Below are 17,989 nucleotides of genomic sequence, written 5' to 3' on the forward strand. Positions count from 1 at the left end.
TGGTTGTAAATCTCAGTTTACTTCATCACGCTTCAGAAAAATCTTTTCAAACGCATCATAAATCATGCAGTGTTCTACAGGTATGTCTGGTAATGAGGTTGTCGAATGTGTTGTGACATCCATTAAAACACACACACACACACACACACACACACACACACACACACACACACACACACACACACACACACACACACAAATATCACAGTAAGGGAGTGGCATCAATAATCTCGCCGTTTCCCAAACAAAACTCGGGCCGTCTCCCTCGGCGGTTGCCATGGAGACAGTGTCTTCACATGCCTTTGAACTGCTGCATAATGGACAGGAGCTGCTCACTGCGTTTTTGGATATTGCACTGCTCCTCTTTGAGTCTCTCCTGCTCCTGGAGCACCTCCTCCTGGAATATTCAGAGCGAATCGATAAACAAGAAACGGCAGGTGACGTGGCATGATGAAATGTTAAACGGCCGTCACTCCATGCATACGATGAGATATTTGCCAGATATTTAAATGCGGGTTGAGTGTGAACTGCTCCTGCAGTGACACGTTTTATTCATTATCGGTGTGGGAAAGTCACTGTTTGTGCAGGAACGGCGGACTTGAAGTGGACATTTAAAGGAATAGTTCATGCAAAAAATGTAATTGCTAAAATGTGATGGACAGTGTGCAATTCTGATATATTATGTATCAAGATATGTTTATTATAGGATTAGTTCACGTTCAAAAACTATTTTGCTGATAATTTACTCACCCCGATGTCATCCAAGATGTCCATGTCTTTCTTTCTTCGGTCGAAAAGAAATTTAGGTTTTTGAGGAAAACATTCCAGGATTTTTCTACACAAAATGGACTTCAATGGCAACCATCATCTATCCCAATGTTCAAAAGAAGGTTCAAATGTCCGTCTCAATGCAGCTTCAAAGTCTCGACACGATCCCAGTCGAGAAATAAGAATCTTATCTAGTGGAGCGATCGGTCATTTTCTAAAAATAAAATATATATATATATACTTTTTAACCACAAATGTCCGTCTTGTACCATCTCTGAGATGCGCCACGTATTACGTTGGAAAGGTCATGATTTTTTAATTTATTTTTTATTTATAATAATAAATTAAAACAAAGATGTCGGACGATTTTGAAGTTGGAGGAGAAAATGAGAGTTTTTCGCCCTTCCCTACTTTTTTGAACCGGAGTACACAGACTAATAACTTAGATAGATGACGTGAACGTGACCTTTCCAACGTGATGACGTAATGCGTGGCGCATCTCAGAGATGGTACACGACGGGCATTTGTAGTTAAAAAGTATATAAAAAATTTTTTTGTGTGAAAATGACCGATCATTTCGCTGGATAAGACCCTTATTTCTCATAATTGAAGTTGCCATTGAAGTCCATTCTGTGTAGAAAAATCCTGGAATGTTTTCCTCAAAAACGTTAATTTATTTTCGACTGAAGAAAGAAAGACATGGACATGTTGGATGACATCGGGGTGAATAAATTATCAGGATTTTTTTTTTGAAAGTGAACTAATCCTTTAAAGATTTGAAGTGACTTAACAGGATGCACTACATTTTTACTCTTGTGTATTTTATGGGAACTTTTATTTATTTATACACATTACATTATATATATATATATGTGATGTCAAATCGATTAAATGCTATTAATCGCAACTAACACAAGTTTTTGTTTACATAATATATGTTAGTGTGTGTATATATATATATATGTGTGTGTGTGTGTGTGTGTGTGTGTGTCTGTGATGTGTCAAATATAATAACATGCACAAACACGTATATTACATAAACAAAGACTTTTATCTCAGATGCAATTAATCCTGATTAATTAGTTTGACAGTATTAATATATATGTATATATATATAGTATATATGAATTAGTGCTGTCAAATCGATTAATCACATCAAAAAGTTTCTTCATATAGTGTGTGTGTGTATATGTGTATATATACTGTATGTTTATATATATATACACACACACACACAATATATATATATATATATATATATATATATATAAATATATTAATGTTCACACACATGTAATATATAAACAGACTTTTATGTTAGATGCGGTTAATCGATTTAACAGCACATACACACACACACACACACACACACACACACGTGTGTGTGCGTGTATGTGAAACAGAGTAATAGTGTGTGTATAACACTAGTCAGTTAAAACGAGCTGTATGTGTCTCTGCCTGCCAGCGGTATGAATGAAGTAAATGCTTGTGGTTATTGTAAAGCAACACACCCTCAGTTTACACAGCTCCTTCCTCTCCTTGTCGTTCTCGTCTGCCCGCGCACGCAGCCAAGCCTCGTTCTGGGCCTTGTGTCTTTCCAGCATATCCTGCAGTTCCTGTCCAATCACACCCGCAAACTTCCTTCAGCAATTGTGCAGAACAGGAACGGACAAGAAACTGAATGTAATGACGTCATCATCAGCAGTACCTGTCTCTGTCTCAGGAGATGCTCGGTTTGAGCGTCTCGCTCATTTTGTAGAGCGTCTGTGTCCCGTGCAAGTGCTTCTCTTTCTCTGATTCGGGTGAGAACAGATTCACATTATTAGTGAGTTAGACAATTCGTCTGAAATAACCAAGTACGGCATAATCTCTACCTGTCTAGTTTGTGGAATTCCTCATCTAACATGGCGAACGCTTTGTGGATCATGGTCATGGCTTCGTCACGAAGTGCACTGAAATCTCTATGAGCGCTCACCTGGAGGAAAGTGACATGGGTTTATTGCCTTGGTTACGAAATCATATATTTCCTTACATATAAAGAAATTATGTGAGCCACAGCATCTAAACTAAAGCATACACTTTCCCTTTATACACTCATTTATATTTAAAGCTAAAATCTGCATGTAAACTAACATTTAAAGGGGTCATCATGACATGGATAAAAAAAAAAAAAAAGATTTTAATGTCTCTTGAGGTATTATAATGTTAATGAAAATGATCATTTTCAACCTATATTCTGGCCCTCTGTCTGAAATTCTCAGACAGAAAAAAAACATTATCCAGTTCTGCTTATCGAATCCGGTTCTTATCAATTCTTGTTTCCGATTCCAATATTTTTTGGAGAGAAAAAAAGGGAATAAATATTTATTTTATTCGTGCCAATTTTAAGCAATAACCAATAAAATGGCTAAAGTGAAAGGAGTCGTGTTGATTACATTATTACTCCAGTAGGTGGCAAAAATCAGCTGATACATTTCTTTTCATTGAATAATTTATTCAAGACTCCAGAGATTCATTAAAAAACGGCGAATCATCCATTAATTAAACAGGTATTTATGAATGAGACACTGAATTAATTAGTTTGAATTAATCATTATTTTTATTTTTATAATTTTTTTACATAGACTGGAACATGTTATTCTGTGTAGTTGTCTGATGTATGCAATCGTGATCTCCATTTTAAACAAAACAAAAACTCAGTTTATAATTATATTATAGTAATTATAGGTTATAGTCTAAAAACGTGTGGATATATTTTTGGAGAAGAGAAATAAAAACCCGCCCTGTGCTATGATCAGCTGTTCGGCCGAGCTTTCGATGTTGTTGGTTTTTGTCACATGACCTGCGGCACGCTGAAAAGTTGAGATGTTTTCCTCTCGCCGAGGCATCGGTGTGCGAGTGTGCCGCACCGCATGCAAGTCGCGACCGCGTCGCTTCAATTATGATCGCGCTTGCCTACATTTTAAATAACGAATTTGCACGTGCAAAACACGCGATATGTGAACGGCCCCAAAGTCAGGAATCGATAAGCGGAATCGAAATGCGTGCGTCTTATCGAATCCCGTTTTTTGGAAATTTGTTACCGGTTCTGAAATGTTACCGGTTCTCGATACCCAACCCTACATCCAGTGTTGGCAAATGTCAGCGTTAAGCGACTGAACACTAGTGGGCGGGGCCTGTGATGCGATGATGTTTAACTATTTGTCGAAGTCTTGCTCTGGAGGCTGTCATATGCAAATGTCTTTGCCCATGTGACGTCACAGATCTCGCAATATCACAACGAGACGTTTTTTGAAACTTGATTAAATAAATGCTTTGCAGGATGTTTTAATGGCATAAAGTCCTCTTATATGTCAAAAGATCAAATGTCATAAAAAAATTAATTAAATGTTTTTTAAAGAATCATGCTATTATGCTCACCAAGGCTGCATTAATTGATCAAAAATACAGTAAAAATAGTGAAATATCATTACAATAATAAAAAAAAAATGTTTCTATTTAAATACATTTTAAAATGTAATTTATTAATGTGATCAAAGCTGAATTTTCAGCATCATTACTCCAGTCTTCAGTGTCACATGATCCTTCAGAAATCATTTAATATGATGATTTGCTGCTCAAGAAACATTTATGATTATCATCAATGTTGTTTTTGCTACTGAATATTTTTGTGGAGACTGTGATTCTTTCCCAATTCTTTGATGAATAGAAAGTTTTGTAACATTAAATGACATTACTGTCACTTTTGACCAATTTAAAGCATCCTTTTGGAAACAAAAGTATTATTAATAATAAAAAATAAAAAAATCCAGTCGCTGTGATAAATGAAATGCCTGGGATGTTGGTAATGCAGATGTGTGACGTAAATCACCTGGATACTTTCACTCCGGTAGCTCTTCACGGTCACTGGAGACGGACTCAGCTCGTACTTCACGTTGGGAATCTTTGTCGGTGCGAAGCTGATCAGGAGGAAATGATTTGAGTAACAGAACGTTACTTTCATATGAAACTGGTAATGAAACTGAGTGTTTTAGTCACAGAAACTCACCTACTGACACCCTGCAGTCCAAACTCAGATAAAATCTCCTTCATCACTATATAACGGTGAGCAGGAAGTAAAGGATCGAGCTCAAATTAAAGCAAAACAGGCGATTGGTATTTAGGAGTCGTAACATTACGTACCTGGCTGTCTCTCCGAGGGGTTTATCAGTTTCATTATTTTCAAATCATTAAGTTCTTGCTCTTCATTTTTGCCTCCAAACACATAAAGCTGCAACCAAGAAGAAAGAAACTCACTTAAAATCAACTAAGTTAGGTCTAAAATATTGAAACACATTTCGCATCTGTTAAACATGGACCAGTGCTGTTGTTGTTGTCATTTTAACTGTAAAACCTGTTAATCTAGTCTGTTGTTTTTTATTTTAATTAAAAAAATGATGTGTTGTATTTTTATTTGCTTGTTCTATTGTTAAGTGCATTGAGAAGCTGCTTTAAAGGCGCTATATAAAAATAAAGTTATTATTTTTATTATTATGAATTTATTTTTTATTATGAATTTATTAATTGAAGTGTAAAAAAATCTAACGTTACAATCTGTGTAATTATACAGTAAAAAACTGTTAAATGGAACATTTTAGTAAAAACAACAAATCTTATAATTTACAGTGAAAAGCACATACTGTAACAAAATTAAGTAACACTTAAGGTTTCATTTGTTAACATTAGTTAACTACATTAGTTAATATAAACTAAGAATGAAAAATACTGTACTTCAAACGCATTTATTCATTTGAGTTATTATCATTGTTAGTTTATGTTGTTAGCAATGTATTGTTAACAAATGCCTGTAAAGTGTATTTAGCAACTAAAATTAAAAATTAAAACAAAAAATTATTGATATTTCAAAATATCAATACATACTATAATAGTAATAAATGTACGAAAGTAACACACATGTGCATTTCATGTCAAACATTTGGACACATCTAATCATCCTGACTATTTTTCATGAAGCTTTTCATGAAGCTTTTCCTTCAACTCATTCATTAAAAAAAAAAAAAAAAAATGAATGGAAATCAGTTAAGCAGAAGCCTTCAGATTCATTGTTTCTGTGATCCTGAGAAACGGTGTGAGTCGAGTGTGTCCAGACTTTTGAATGGCAGTGTATGTAAAACAAACCCCCAGTAACACACAGACTCACATACATGACTGTGGACGATGAAAGCCGTGTGTCCGTGACGTCTGGCGGGAGGGATGCCGACATACAGCGGGACCTTCCATTTCATCTTTGCTGGAGAAACAGGAAGAGTGTCAGTGTCGTTCATTCACTGGAAACTACAATGTTTTTTTTTGGTTTCTCAGTTTTGCTTCTCTTACCGATGCTTAATTTGTGAATTTCATTGCTGGATGATACCGCTCCATCTGGGTTAATGATTGTTCCCCCAAATAAGTAAATATCCTGAATCAAAATAACAATAGTGTACTATTTGAAAAGTGTGACATAATTTTTTTTTTTTATTACTTTTGCTCATACTTGAATTTTGTTCGAAATCTTTAAACACTGAGTATTAAACTGCTGTGTGCTATTAGTCCTGTATTTCTGAGTTTTTTTTCCCTCCTCATTATACACATTTATTGCCAAAAAAGCACACCACTGATCAAAAGTTTGGGTTCAGTAAGATGTTTTTGAAAGAAGTCGCTTTTGCTCACCAAGGCTGCATTTATTTGATCAAAAATACAATAAAAAAACGAAATTTTTTGAAATATTATTACAATTTAAAATAACTATTTTCTATTGTTATATATTCAAAAATATAATTTATTCCTGTGATCAAAGCTGGATTTTCAGCATCATTACAGCATCATTACAATAAAAAAAAAGTTGGTTTAACTTAAAAAAGCAAGTTACCTTGTTGCCTTAAAATTTTGATTTCGTTGTAATTAAAATTTTGAGTTAATACAATGAAGAAGAATGGTTTAATAAACAGAAACTCAAAATAGTATGTTATCTTCACACATTAGTTATCGAAGTTGATTTGACAAAAGCTAACAAAAAGTTGTGATAACAAATCATGAAAATATTTTTTTTACAGTGTAATATGCTACAAATCTTTTGTAAAATCATGTAAAAGAATCAATTTAATGTGTCCTTGCTGAATAAAAGTATATATTTAAAGTATATTTATATATAAAGTATAAACTTTTGAACAGTAGCGTATAGTCATGTACTCTACCGTACCTTGTCATGATGTGACGTGAAGCTTTGACCGGCACAAACATCAGGAGACTCTCCTTTTACCGGACACTGTTCCCACACCAGAGTCTCTATGGGAAAAGACATAGTTCATACAGGCGAATAGTCGTACAATTACAACAACTGCTATCTTTTGGTGCAAAACTATAACCCAGTATTCCCGTTGTTGTAAGATAACTTTATTTGTACCCGTAGGTAGATTTGTTTTGCAGTGTCAGAGTTATCCACACATTTTAGAAACAAACACAGACCATATTAGACAATAAATATAAATAAATAAATCACATTTCTGTGTCATCTGTGCATTTTGTTCCTCTGAATGACGGCGGCTGGAACAAAACAAATATTTATATCGCTTTGTTCTGCACTTTGGGACTATAAACCTTCGTAAACCTTTTTATTTATTTAGTTGTTTATACGTTTATGCATATGTTACTATGATTATATGTTCATTCGTATGTGAGCATTTATTATGCTTGTTTAATTTGTGCGTTTTTCCCTCCAATTTACTTATGTAACAATCTGATGCTATTGTATTGAGCTTGAGATGCTTTTATATTTGAAAATTAAAACACTTTATACCCAAATGTCAAAAAATGTACTCGAATCAATGAACAGCATTTATGAAGGTCCATTCTTATAGATCATTAACTAAAAAAAGTTGTTTTAGTGTTTAGTTACCCTTTAATAAAAATAAATAAAAAACGTCTAGAGGGAAGAAGCAGAAATGCACTGTGTAAAGGGTGGGAATCATCATTTGCAATGGAGCCAGTTAGTTGTACCTGTATTCAATGCATACATATCTTTGAGTTGAGACCCATCCTCTGAACATCCACCAAACAAGAAGATCTGCTCTCCGACCACAGCAAACGAGTGATTATATCTACAGAACAAAAGAGGAAGAACACGATCAGATGGAAAGACAGCAGATGCTGGGCTTGAGTCTCTGGAAGAGGAAAACCACAAAATGAATTCAGCTGTTAAAACGGTAGTTTTAAACAGATGGCCCATGATTACAGTTTCAACAATCATTTTCAACAATCATTCAGTCAGCTAAAGTTACAATATAAATAGTCTTTTATACGTTTTTCTTTTTGCACACAGTTGTAAAGTTCAATCTCATATTCAGTCAGATCACTATTTACCTTTCTGAAGGTAGAGTTCCTGTAGTTTTAATAGGCATCCAATTCAATGACACTAAAAGAAGTAAAGTATAAACATAAGTTGCTATTAACAGTTCATCCAAATATTTAAAAAAAAATTCTCACAAATATGTCCTGACTGTGATGATGCTTTTGGGGTTTTGGAACAACATAAGAGTGAGTAAATAATGACAGATTTTTTTTGTTGTTGCATTTTTAAAAATAATTATGGAATCCTTAGTTACGGTAATGTGATCGATCGAATAAAAATTCAGTCACACTTTAGTTTAGGGTCCAAATCTCACTATTAACTATGACTTTTACCTCAATAAACTCCTTATTACTGCTTATAGTTAGTAAGGTAGTTGTTAAGTTTAGGTATTGGGTGGATTAAGGGATGTAGAATATGATCATGCAGAATGAGGCATTAATATGTGCTTTATGTCTATTAATAAACAGCCAATATCTTAGTAATATGCATGCTAATAACCAGCTAGTTCATAGTGAGAATTGGACCCTAAACTAAAGTGTTACCAAACTCAGTTAGTTCATATTAGCTAGAGATTCCCAACCTTTAACGACTTTTATAGACATAACCAACCACAAAACCATATGAAATAATCTTTATGATTTAAAATGATAAGAATGTGTGATGTGATTTTAAGAATATGTCAATTTAAAAATGTAATTTTTTATATTACGAATCATCAGTCAATCAAGCATTTTTGTATTATAGAAATAAAACATGACATCATGTGAACATTTTCATAATAAACAGAAGAATTATTATAATTGGATGGCTGCATGAGACATTATAGGTCGTTCAGTGTTTAAATTTGAACAATAAAGACCTCCAAGATCACTATATGTCATCAAAATGTGTATACAGATGTTAAAAACACATTTTAATGTCAATCTCAACTCTCATGAAACAAACGTAAAAACTTTACATTGCTGAACACGTTTAAAGTCGTCATGAAATCAAAATTGACCCTATTTACTTTATTAGCGCACATTACAAGTCTTTTGGTGAACAATAAATCTGTGTTTTAACAATTACATTTAATTTCACAATTAAAAGTTATTACACAGAAAGAAATGAGTTTGTCGTGGTAATCTTCGTTCCTTCTCGGATGACGTCAGTCATGGATGGAGAGGAGGTGCGCTAAAGTAAAAGCCCGCCCTCTATTCAATATTACGTTTCACTCGGAAATATGTGACCCTGGACCACAAAACCAGTCACATGGGTCAATTTTTTTTAAATTGAGATTTATACATAACATGAAAGCTGAATAAATAAGCTTTCCATTGATGTATGGTTTGTTATGTTATGACAATATTTGGTCGAGATACAACTATTGAAAATCTGGAATCTGAGGGTGCAAAAAAATATAAACATTGAGAAAATCTCCTTTAAAGTTGTGCATTTATGTTCCCGATTGTGCTGCATTCACTCACAAAAATAAATATTTTATATATTTATGGTAGGAAATTTACTAAATATCTTCATGGAACATGATCTTTACTTAATATCCTAATGATTTTTGGCATAAAAGAAAAATCTATAATTCTGACCCATACAGTGTATTGTTGGCTATTGCCACGAATATACCCGTGCGACTCGAGACTGGTTTTGTGATCCAGGGTCACATATATCACACCACTAAAGTAAACTCGGTTGCAGCTTCTGGTTCACTGGGACTTTAATAATGCCGTGCAGTGTCTGAGATGGACAGGGATTGGTGAAGTCCTCACAGTAACTGACCTGTGTTGAACATCATGAGATCTTCGGTCGGGACTCCCCCCAAAATCCCTCCGAACACATAGATATTCTCTCCCAGAGCTGCTGCGCTGTGCCTCAGTGTCCGCAGAGACACGCCTGCGGTCAGCAGCTTCTCCCACGTCAACGTCACTGAGAATGACCAGACAAAAGCTATTCATTTTCATCTAAAGTCGTCCTATGCATTGACACTCACAGTAGTATGCACAATAAATGTTCTAGTGTCTTACCAATGTCAAAGCAGAAGACGCCCGGGAGACACTCTTTAGCGTCAGGATTTGAGGAGCCTCCAAACAAATAGAGTTTTCCTTTAACAACACTATGGGAAAGTGGGAAAGCATGCTTTGATTTATCATCAAAATGCAGTGAGTGTATGTATATAAATATATATGCGCCTCTTGATGGAAATAAATGTTGTGATGTTATTTCCATCTTCCATCAAGATCTTGTATTGTCAATGCAAGAGTCCAGCACTGTGTAAAGTCTCCTCCAGCACATCCCAAAGACTCTCAATGCATTTAAGATCTGGACTCAAAGGAGACGATTCATGTGTGAAAATGATTCTTCATGATCCTCACACTTTCACAGTTTGAGCCTGATGAATCTTGACAGTGTAATCCTGGAATATGATCATGATGTGTCTCATACATGGTTGTTAAAGAAATGCAAAGCTACAAACTCCATCAATTAGGGTTAGAAGAACTGCTGCCAAACATAACTACTGCGCACTCAGTGTCTCAATTCACTCACTCGTTTTCATTCACTCCTTCAAGTGAACTATATTAGTGAAGTAATGTAGGGATTCGGGAATAGAGGAAGATTTCAAACACAGCCACAGTTTTTTAAAGGGTTGGTATAATGCGCTTTTCACAAGATGTAAAATAAGTCTAGATGTCCCCAGAGTGTGTATGTGAAGGTTTAGCTCAAAATACCCCACAGATATGTTTATATAGCATGTTAAAGTTGACACTTTTTGAGGGTGAGCAAAAACACACGTTTTGTGTCTGTCCCTTTAAATGCAAATGAGCTGCTGCTCCCGGCACAGGGGGCGGAGCTTCAAGAGCTTGTGTCCTTTTACCTCACACAGACATGCACTGAAAATTTCTAAAACTTTTAGCCTTTTATGTTCAAAATGACAATGTCAGACAATGATGGAGAGACTCAAGAAGAAGTGACAACATGTAGAAGCAACAGGACATTTCTGAATGGTTAGATCATTAATTAATGTGGCTGATGTGGTTATCTTAGTCATTGATTAGCATATTCTGTCTTGATAATCTATAAATCGTGTTCAGGGGGCGGGGTTTATGTAAATTTTAGGGTTGGTGATGTCACTAACCCGGGAGGAATGTTGTGTAGTCTCTATCAGCCGATTGTTGTAGTCCTTAAAAAGCAACTTCTTTAAAAGCAAATATCTCCCTTTGCTTTGAACTTTGAGCGTTGTAACTTTGCAGATGTTGTTTATGCTCAAACAGCAACATTACACACTAACTAAAGTTAGAAAAGTCAAATCATAATCAACCACCCCTTTAACAGTCACGTGTCTCCACCTAACAATGCAAATAATAAAGTCGTTATTCGAAGCGCCAAGTTACTTTCAAAAGGTGATCTGCTCTATTTGGATCGCTACTGTAGACATCAGTGTTTATATCCGAACTATAAACTTTTATCCAAGTACTTCTGTGATAATTTGAATTATTGTTGTAACACAGAAATAATGAGAGTCGAAAAGACTGAATATACATGACAACGGCTTTCTCTGGCTCAGCGTTGTTCACTGTTATTGAACTTGTCTAAGGTTTAAGACACAGGAGAATCGCTGTTATTTAGGAATAAGATCGTGTGAGTGTTTAATTCGAGATCACAAACTTTTAGCGATTAATTGTGCAGCTCTAGTTATAATATTTCACAGTATTACTGTTTAACTGTGTTTTTGATCCGTGGTGAGCAGAAGAGACATCTTTTGAAAAACATAAAAAAAGCTATAGTGTTTATAATATCATTACCATAGAGTGTGTCCTTCTCTTACTGTGGGAACATCACCTTTCTGGGGGATCAGCTCCCATGTTACTCCATTAGATGAAACTAAAACAGAAGAGAAAGTTAAAAGAATGACATTAACAAAAAACATTCATGCTTTAATAGCTAAATATTTCACCAAAAGTAGGCTACCTGTAATCATGTAAAAGTCATTAAGATATATTGGAGGATCATCCTAAGGACAGAAAAATTGTTATTTGAGTTGCAAACGCATCAATATTTTTTAATGAACGCTGAAATAAATGCAGTTTATTAGATTCACACACCTTCGCGCTCGATGCTCCTCCAAACAAGAAAGCAATATTTCCTGCTACAGTCATCGCATGGCCATATCTATAAACAAGTGTAATGCTTATGCTGTGAGTCTTAGCAATCTTCATTCGGTCTGTAGAGGCATCACACACATGACAGAGAAACACATAAGCAGAACTTACTCACCTTGGGCTTGGTGGGACCCCTGCAATTTCTTTGTCAACCCAATGTCCACTTGCTAAAGCCATTTTAGCATTGGTTACGTTATTTTCTGAAACCTAATTGTGAAAACCAATAGGGAATTATCATGAGCAAAATGTTTTACTGTCCCGTTGGGAAACATTCACACACACACACACAGGCAAACTCTCTCTGGCAACTGGTAAGATGAGGATACCGGTTGCTTAGTGACACAAATAAACAAACTTCACCAGCTCGTCATGATAACTGATCTGGTGCCACAGAGGAAGCCATTTAACTTAATTAAGGCAAACCATGAACATGATTATCTAAACCTTAAGACTGAATTGCTTCAGTCAAAAGTATTAATATTACATATATTAACGTAAATAGCCTGTATTCTAGAGATACAGCAAAATGCTACAAAATCTCTCATGCAAGCTTATGGTCTTTATCACATTTTTAAATACAAAATAACTTTTAAAATATTTTTATTTATTAAATAATATTTTTATATTTTATCAACAGTATTATTGTTTTTAATGCAATATTCAGCTTAGCTTTCTTTATTTAGCTTCCTGTTTTTCTTATATAATTTTCTTATATTGTAGTATTTCAGGTTAGTTTAAATTTAAAAATGCACATAAAAAACAAACATTTAACTATGCACAATCTCTGAGTGTATAAGGTAGGGCCAAACTACAAAATTAAATCATTTAGTAAATGTTGACATATTTATATAAAATCTATATTTAAAATAATAATAAAATAATTAATAAAATGGATGGATGGATAGATGAACGATGGATAGATAGATAGATAGATAGATAGATAGATAGATAGATAAACAGACAGACAGACAGACAGACAGACAGACAGACAGACAGACAGACAGACAGATAGATAGATAGATAGATAGATAGATAGATAGATAGATAGATAGATAGATAGATAGATAGATAGATAGATAAACAGACAGACAGACAGATAGATAGATAGATAGATAGATAGATAGATAGATAGATAGATAGATAGATAGATAGATAGATAGATAGATAGATAGATAGATAGATAGATAGATGAGGCTATTTATAGTAATAATCAGTAATGATAGTGAAGTCATCCTCCACTGTGAGCCTTGGTAACATCTTCTGATAAGGTAATAAAGCGTGACGCAGCTCTGTCACTCGCCCAGTGAGAAACTGGTCCATCATCCTGAGTCCAGATCAGCTGAGAGCAGCATCCGCCAGAGCAGCACGTGATGCTGGTCCAGGAACCGCTGCGCATGCGCTGTCTCACACTCTCACCGCGCGGTGGCGCTGTTCAGCGCACTGCAGTCACGGCACACTAACACACGGACGAGCCAGAGAGACAGCAGCAGCATTTTAACGGTACAGTCTGGTTTCTGCTGGATGTAAATAACCGAATTGAAAGATTAAACTCAAATTTGGACGGCTGAACTCGCTGTTAAAGCTGGAAGGAGGTGGTGGACCACCGATATGCACTCAGCAGGATGGCTTCTATGTTACTCACAAGGGATGTGATGACATAATGATGAAGAAGATGATGATGGAGAAGGGGGAGATAGACCAGAATCACACCAGCCAAGTTGTGCTGGTCAAGAGGATCATAATGAAGCATGATAGTCCGGTAAGAATAACATACGATCGTACAATAAACATTAACATCCGTTTATCCGTAACGTTACATACGTGCGCGCGCACGGAGCGATGATAGCGGATCGGCTAGCTGACAAATCACAACACTTTAATTTTTTTTAAAGAATCGAATCGTCGTTTTATCGTTTTGTGTATCGTTAAATGTCGTTTAGGGTCTTTACATCATTTATTTTAGTGTATCAAAACGTGTCATGGGTGATATCGATCATTTTCAGGAAGGTGAGGAGAGATGCTAACAGATTAGCCAATTGAAGCGATGTGTTCGGCTATTACGTAACACGCGAACGCGCGCACAACACCTATCTATCTGACGCACGCGCGCAATCTGTTGTCATGGGAACGCCGAAATCTTCAGTCATTTATTCATTAGTCTGTGATGTCATTTGCTCTTCCTGTTGATCTTGAGTCCTTTAATAAGATTGCTTGTTACCTCATAAGTATTGCATTCCCATTTCCCAATAAGATGAATGAAGTTCATTTTAAGATCCTACATAAAATTTGTATCCTGTAAATGATGATACTGTGCAAAATATATGGATGTTGACAGTTTCATTTTGTGGGAATAAGGATGAAGCACTTATTCATTTATTTTTTCAATGTAATTTTTTCAAACACCTTGATTCTTCCAGATCCTTTCACTTAAAAAATATATAATCTGGTACAACTAATACTCCAATGACTTTCATTAATTAAGTTAATTCTCTAACTCACAGCCTACTTTTTCACATTTCTTAATTGAAATGAACACATTTCTTAAATCTCTTAGGTTGATTAAAAACAAGAGAAGTGACAGATTCTTGAAATATTATGATACATTTTTTTTGGGTAATACCACTGATGCATAATTTTCCCCTCTGTATGTGTTTATAATGTTAATGTTATATTTTTTTTTAGGGCTGTCAAAAGATTAATCACGATTAATCACATCCAAAATAAAAGTTTGTGTTTGCATAATATATGTGTGTGTACTGTGTATAATTATTATGTATAAATACACACACATTCATGTATATATTTAAGAAATATTTGCATTTATATACTGTATATACATTTATATAATTTATATTATATAAATATGTTATTTATAAATATAACACATTTTTCTTAAATATATACATGATTGTGTGTGTTTTTATATATATAAATAATTATACGCAGTACACACACATATATTATGTAAACACAAACTTTTATTTTGGATGTGATTAATCGTGATTAATCTTTTGACAGCCCTAATTTTTTTGTAAAATTTTACATTAATATTCGATTACATATTACATTTCTGTAGAGGTCGGACCTGTTCTGTCTTTTCTTTCTGTTTATTGTTTGATGCATTATAATAATATAAAAAAGTCAGTGTTCAGACGCGTCCAGCCTGAAAAAATAAGTCCTTCAATACAACATTTAGTATATTTATTTATTAATAAGACAAATATTTGTTTGCTAATTTGTTCAATGCTTAAAGGCATTTTCGATTAATCGATTTTTAAAATGTGGTCGATTCAAAATCGATTCTCAAAGGTCAAAAATATTTTTTTCCCATATTTATTTATCTATCACCCAAAAGCCAGTATTAGTTTTCATACACTTCATAGGCTTGCAGCCTCCATGTTACAGCCAATGTTAGTTTTCTCTTAAACATAAAATAACCTGATCCTGTTTGATCAAGGCATGCGACTATTCTGACTTTTCGGCATACATTTTTCATCTTGCATCAAAATCCTGTCTATTCATTGTATGCATTTGAAGTTGGGTTTTAATGTATGTACCCATGCAAGTGTCCCTAAAAGAAAAAGTTTAATATACAGGTTTATGGCTCTTAATTTCTTTTTATTAATTAACCACTTGTAAACTTGTTCACCGTTTAAAAAAAAATAAAAATAGGATTTGTATTAAATCTACTGTATATTCATTGAGTCGAATCGAAATCGAATTTTTAATCGAGAATCGAAATCGAATCGAATTTGAACATCTGAATCTATACCCAGCCCTAATACATACACACATGTATATACACGCATATAATGTATATATATGTGTATTTATATATATACTTGCACATGCGTATATGTGTGTATATATTTAATAATAGTTGAATTTATTTATTTCTGTCCCAAACTCTCTACTGCATCATGTTTGGATGGGAAACAAGTTTCCTGTTTTCACCCACATAACATTTGTGTGTTTCCTGCTTTATGTACAAATGGGTTTAAATTGCATTATTAACTCACTAAGAGTTATCCATAAGAGTAAGACGATACCGGCAAGTGCATAATATATTAAGCGATTCTTCAAGACTGTGGACTTCTGTCAGAAGTGGCTTGAGAGTTTGGCACAGCTGAGTTTCTTTTCCCTTTTGTGCAGTGAAGTTTTATGTGTGTCCCAGAGGAATAGCAATGAGATCAGTCCCATTGAAAGCTGCGGCGTTTGGAAATGTGCCACATTGAAGATTATAATCTGCATTATTAATAATGAGCTGTTTATGTTTGTGATGTTCCAGGTCCAGCAGGGCATCGGGAAGCCGAGCGTGTATCATGCTGTGGTGGTCATCTTTCTGGAGTTTTTTGCCTGGGGTCTCCTGACGACGCCAATGCTCACTGTGAGTTAGTCTAATTCTCATTTATATTTACAGTTCATAATAGGTGCACTAAGTTGTTTTGCCAAAATTCGTTGAATTTTGTTAGGTGAAAAAAAAGTTAGGTGTCAGTATAAAGTAGAGCTTCACGATTAATCATTAAAATATGTGCAAACTCGATTCAAACATCCACGTGATCTTATTCGTAAATGACAACGATTCCCCAGTGTCTATTAAACCTTTGACAAAATCACACCGGAGCATTCAAATCTGTGTCAAGTCAAGTCATCTTCATTTATATAGTGCTTTTAACAATGTAGATGGTTTCAAAGCTGCTTTACAGAGATAAACGTATAGTTTAAGGTAACAGATTGTTTTGGCTTTATAGCGGTTCTTGAATAATGTTATTTTCCAGCTAAAGTTAGTTTTGATTGATTCACTTTCGTCGAAATGATCATTAGTTATTAAATTAGAGACCGCTAAGACGACACCGTTCTCTCTACACAGACTTTAAACGCGAACCTGTGAGAAACGCTGATGGCGCTCACGTGCGCATCAAGAATTAATTCAATAGTTATGTGCGTTTGAATATATGTGCGCATGTTTGTAATTCCCTACAAACCAAACCTAAACAAAATACTTGTCCTGCCTATAAATTTGATACAGAGTTTTAATTTATTTTATAACTACGGGATAGCAGTTTTCATATTTAGGTATGAAACAGTTTCACAAACAATCTTTTCAACAGCACAGTATCGTTATTTCTGTCTTACAATAACTCAGATGGTCACAGAATTACAGGGTTAAAAGTTTATAGTTCGGTTATAAACACTGATGTCTACAGTAGCGATCAAAATAGAGCAGATCACCTTTTGAAAGTAACTTGGCGCTTCGAATAACAACTATATCGATTCCATCGTTACACCAGTAGGTGGCAACAAGTGACTGTTAAAAATGTATTTGTCATTGAATCATTCATTCAAAAGATTTGTTCAAAAACACTGATTCATTCGTTAATGAAACAAGTGAAGTATTTATGAGGCTGTGTTCGAAATCTTCCCACTATTCCCTACATCACTACACTAATATAGTCCACTTCAGGGAGGGAATGAAAACGAGTGAGTGAATTCAGACACTTGAGTCGCCGGAAGGGCTGCCTCGTTTGTGCTGTTTAATAATCATTTGAAATTTAGCAAACTGGCAGCTCCAGTAGTAATGAAAACATTTATCTTCAACTCTCTGCTTTGGAAACTAGCATGTATAAACCTTAATTAAAGCTACAATATGTAATTTTTTATATTTAGAGGTCACTAAAGGGTC

At 34.7% G+C, this 17,989-nt stretch overlaps 2 protein-coding genes across 2 annotated transcripts in view; one reads left to right on the plus strand and one right to left on the minus strand.

Annotated features, from left to right (window-relative positions):
• On the minus strand, positions 1–13,820 carry LOC306991693 (uncharacterized protein). Its single transcript, XM_079599781.1, has 19 exons — positions 13,607–13,820; positions 12,422–12,513; positions 12,250–12,316; positions 12,116–12,158; positions 11,950–12,028; positions 10,174–10,262; positions 9,929–10,075; positions 8,167–8,218; positions 7,804–7,904; positions 7,007–7,092; positions 6,145–6,226; positions 5,973–6,058; positions 4,951–5,038; positions 4,817–4,862; positions 4,640–4,727; positions 2,643–2,743; positions 2,477–2,561; positions 2,280–2,384; positions 1–397 (listed from the first exon to the last, which is right to left on the minus strand). Exons 1-19 carry the CDS (start codon positions 13,700–13,702, stop codon positions 293–295), a joined length of 1,638 nt encoding a protein of 545 aa, XP_079455907.1. The 5' UTR covers positions 13,703–13,820; the 3' UTR covers positions 1–292.
• mfsd14ba (major facilitator superfamily domain containing 14Ba) overlaps positions 13,810–17,989 on the plus strand; it is a 17,165-nt gene continuing 12,985 nt past the window's right edge. The window contains exons 1-2 of the mRNA XM_079599784.1: positions 13,810–14,065; positions 16,595–16,693. Coding sequence (XP_079455910.1) covers positions 13,967–14,065; positions 16,595–16,693 — 198 coding nt within the window. The 5' untranslated portion in view covers positions 13,810–13,966. The remainder of the gene's footprint in view (positions 14,066–16,594; positions 16,694–17,989) is intronic.

The sequence above is a fragment of the Phoxinus phoxinus genome, assembly GCF_949152265.1.
Source record: "Phoxinus phoxinus genome assembly, chromosome: 23".
NCBI classification, from domain to species: domain Eukaryota; kingdom Metazoa; phylum Chordata; class Actinopteri; order Cypriniformes; family Leuciscidae; genus Phoxinus; species Phoxinus phoxinus.

Excerpts from the sequence above, each read along its gene's own strand:
- LOC306991693 (XM_079599781.1), bottom strand. The coding sequence starts at position 13,702 with ATGCGCAGCGGTTCCTGGACCAGCATCACGTGCTGCTCTGGCGGATGC. Across the intron at positions 4,728-4,816 it reads GGACTGCAGGGTGTCAGTAG|CTTCGCACCGACAAAGATTC; the intron begins GTGAGTTTCTGT and ends CCTCCTGATCAG. Across the intron at positions 2,562-2,642 it reads GAATTCCACAAACTAGACAG|AGAAAGAGAAGCACTTGCAC; the intron begins GTAGAGATTATG and ends CACCCGAATCAG.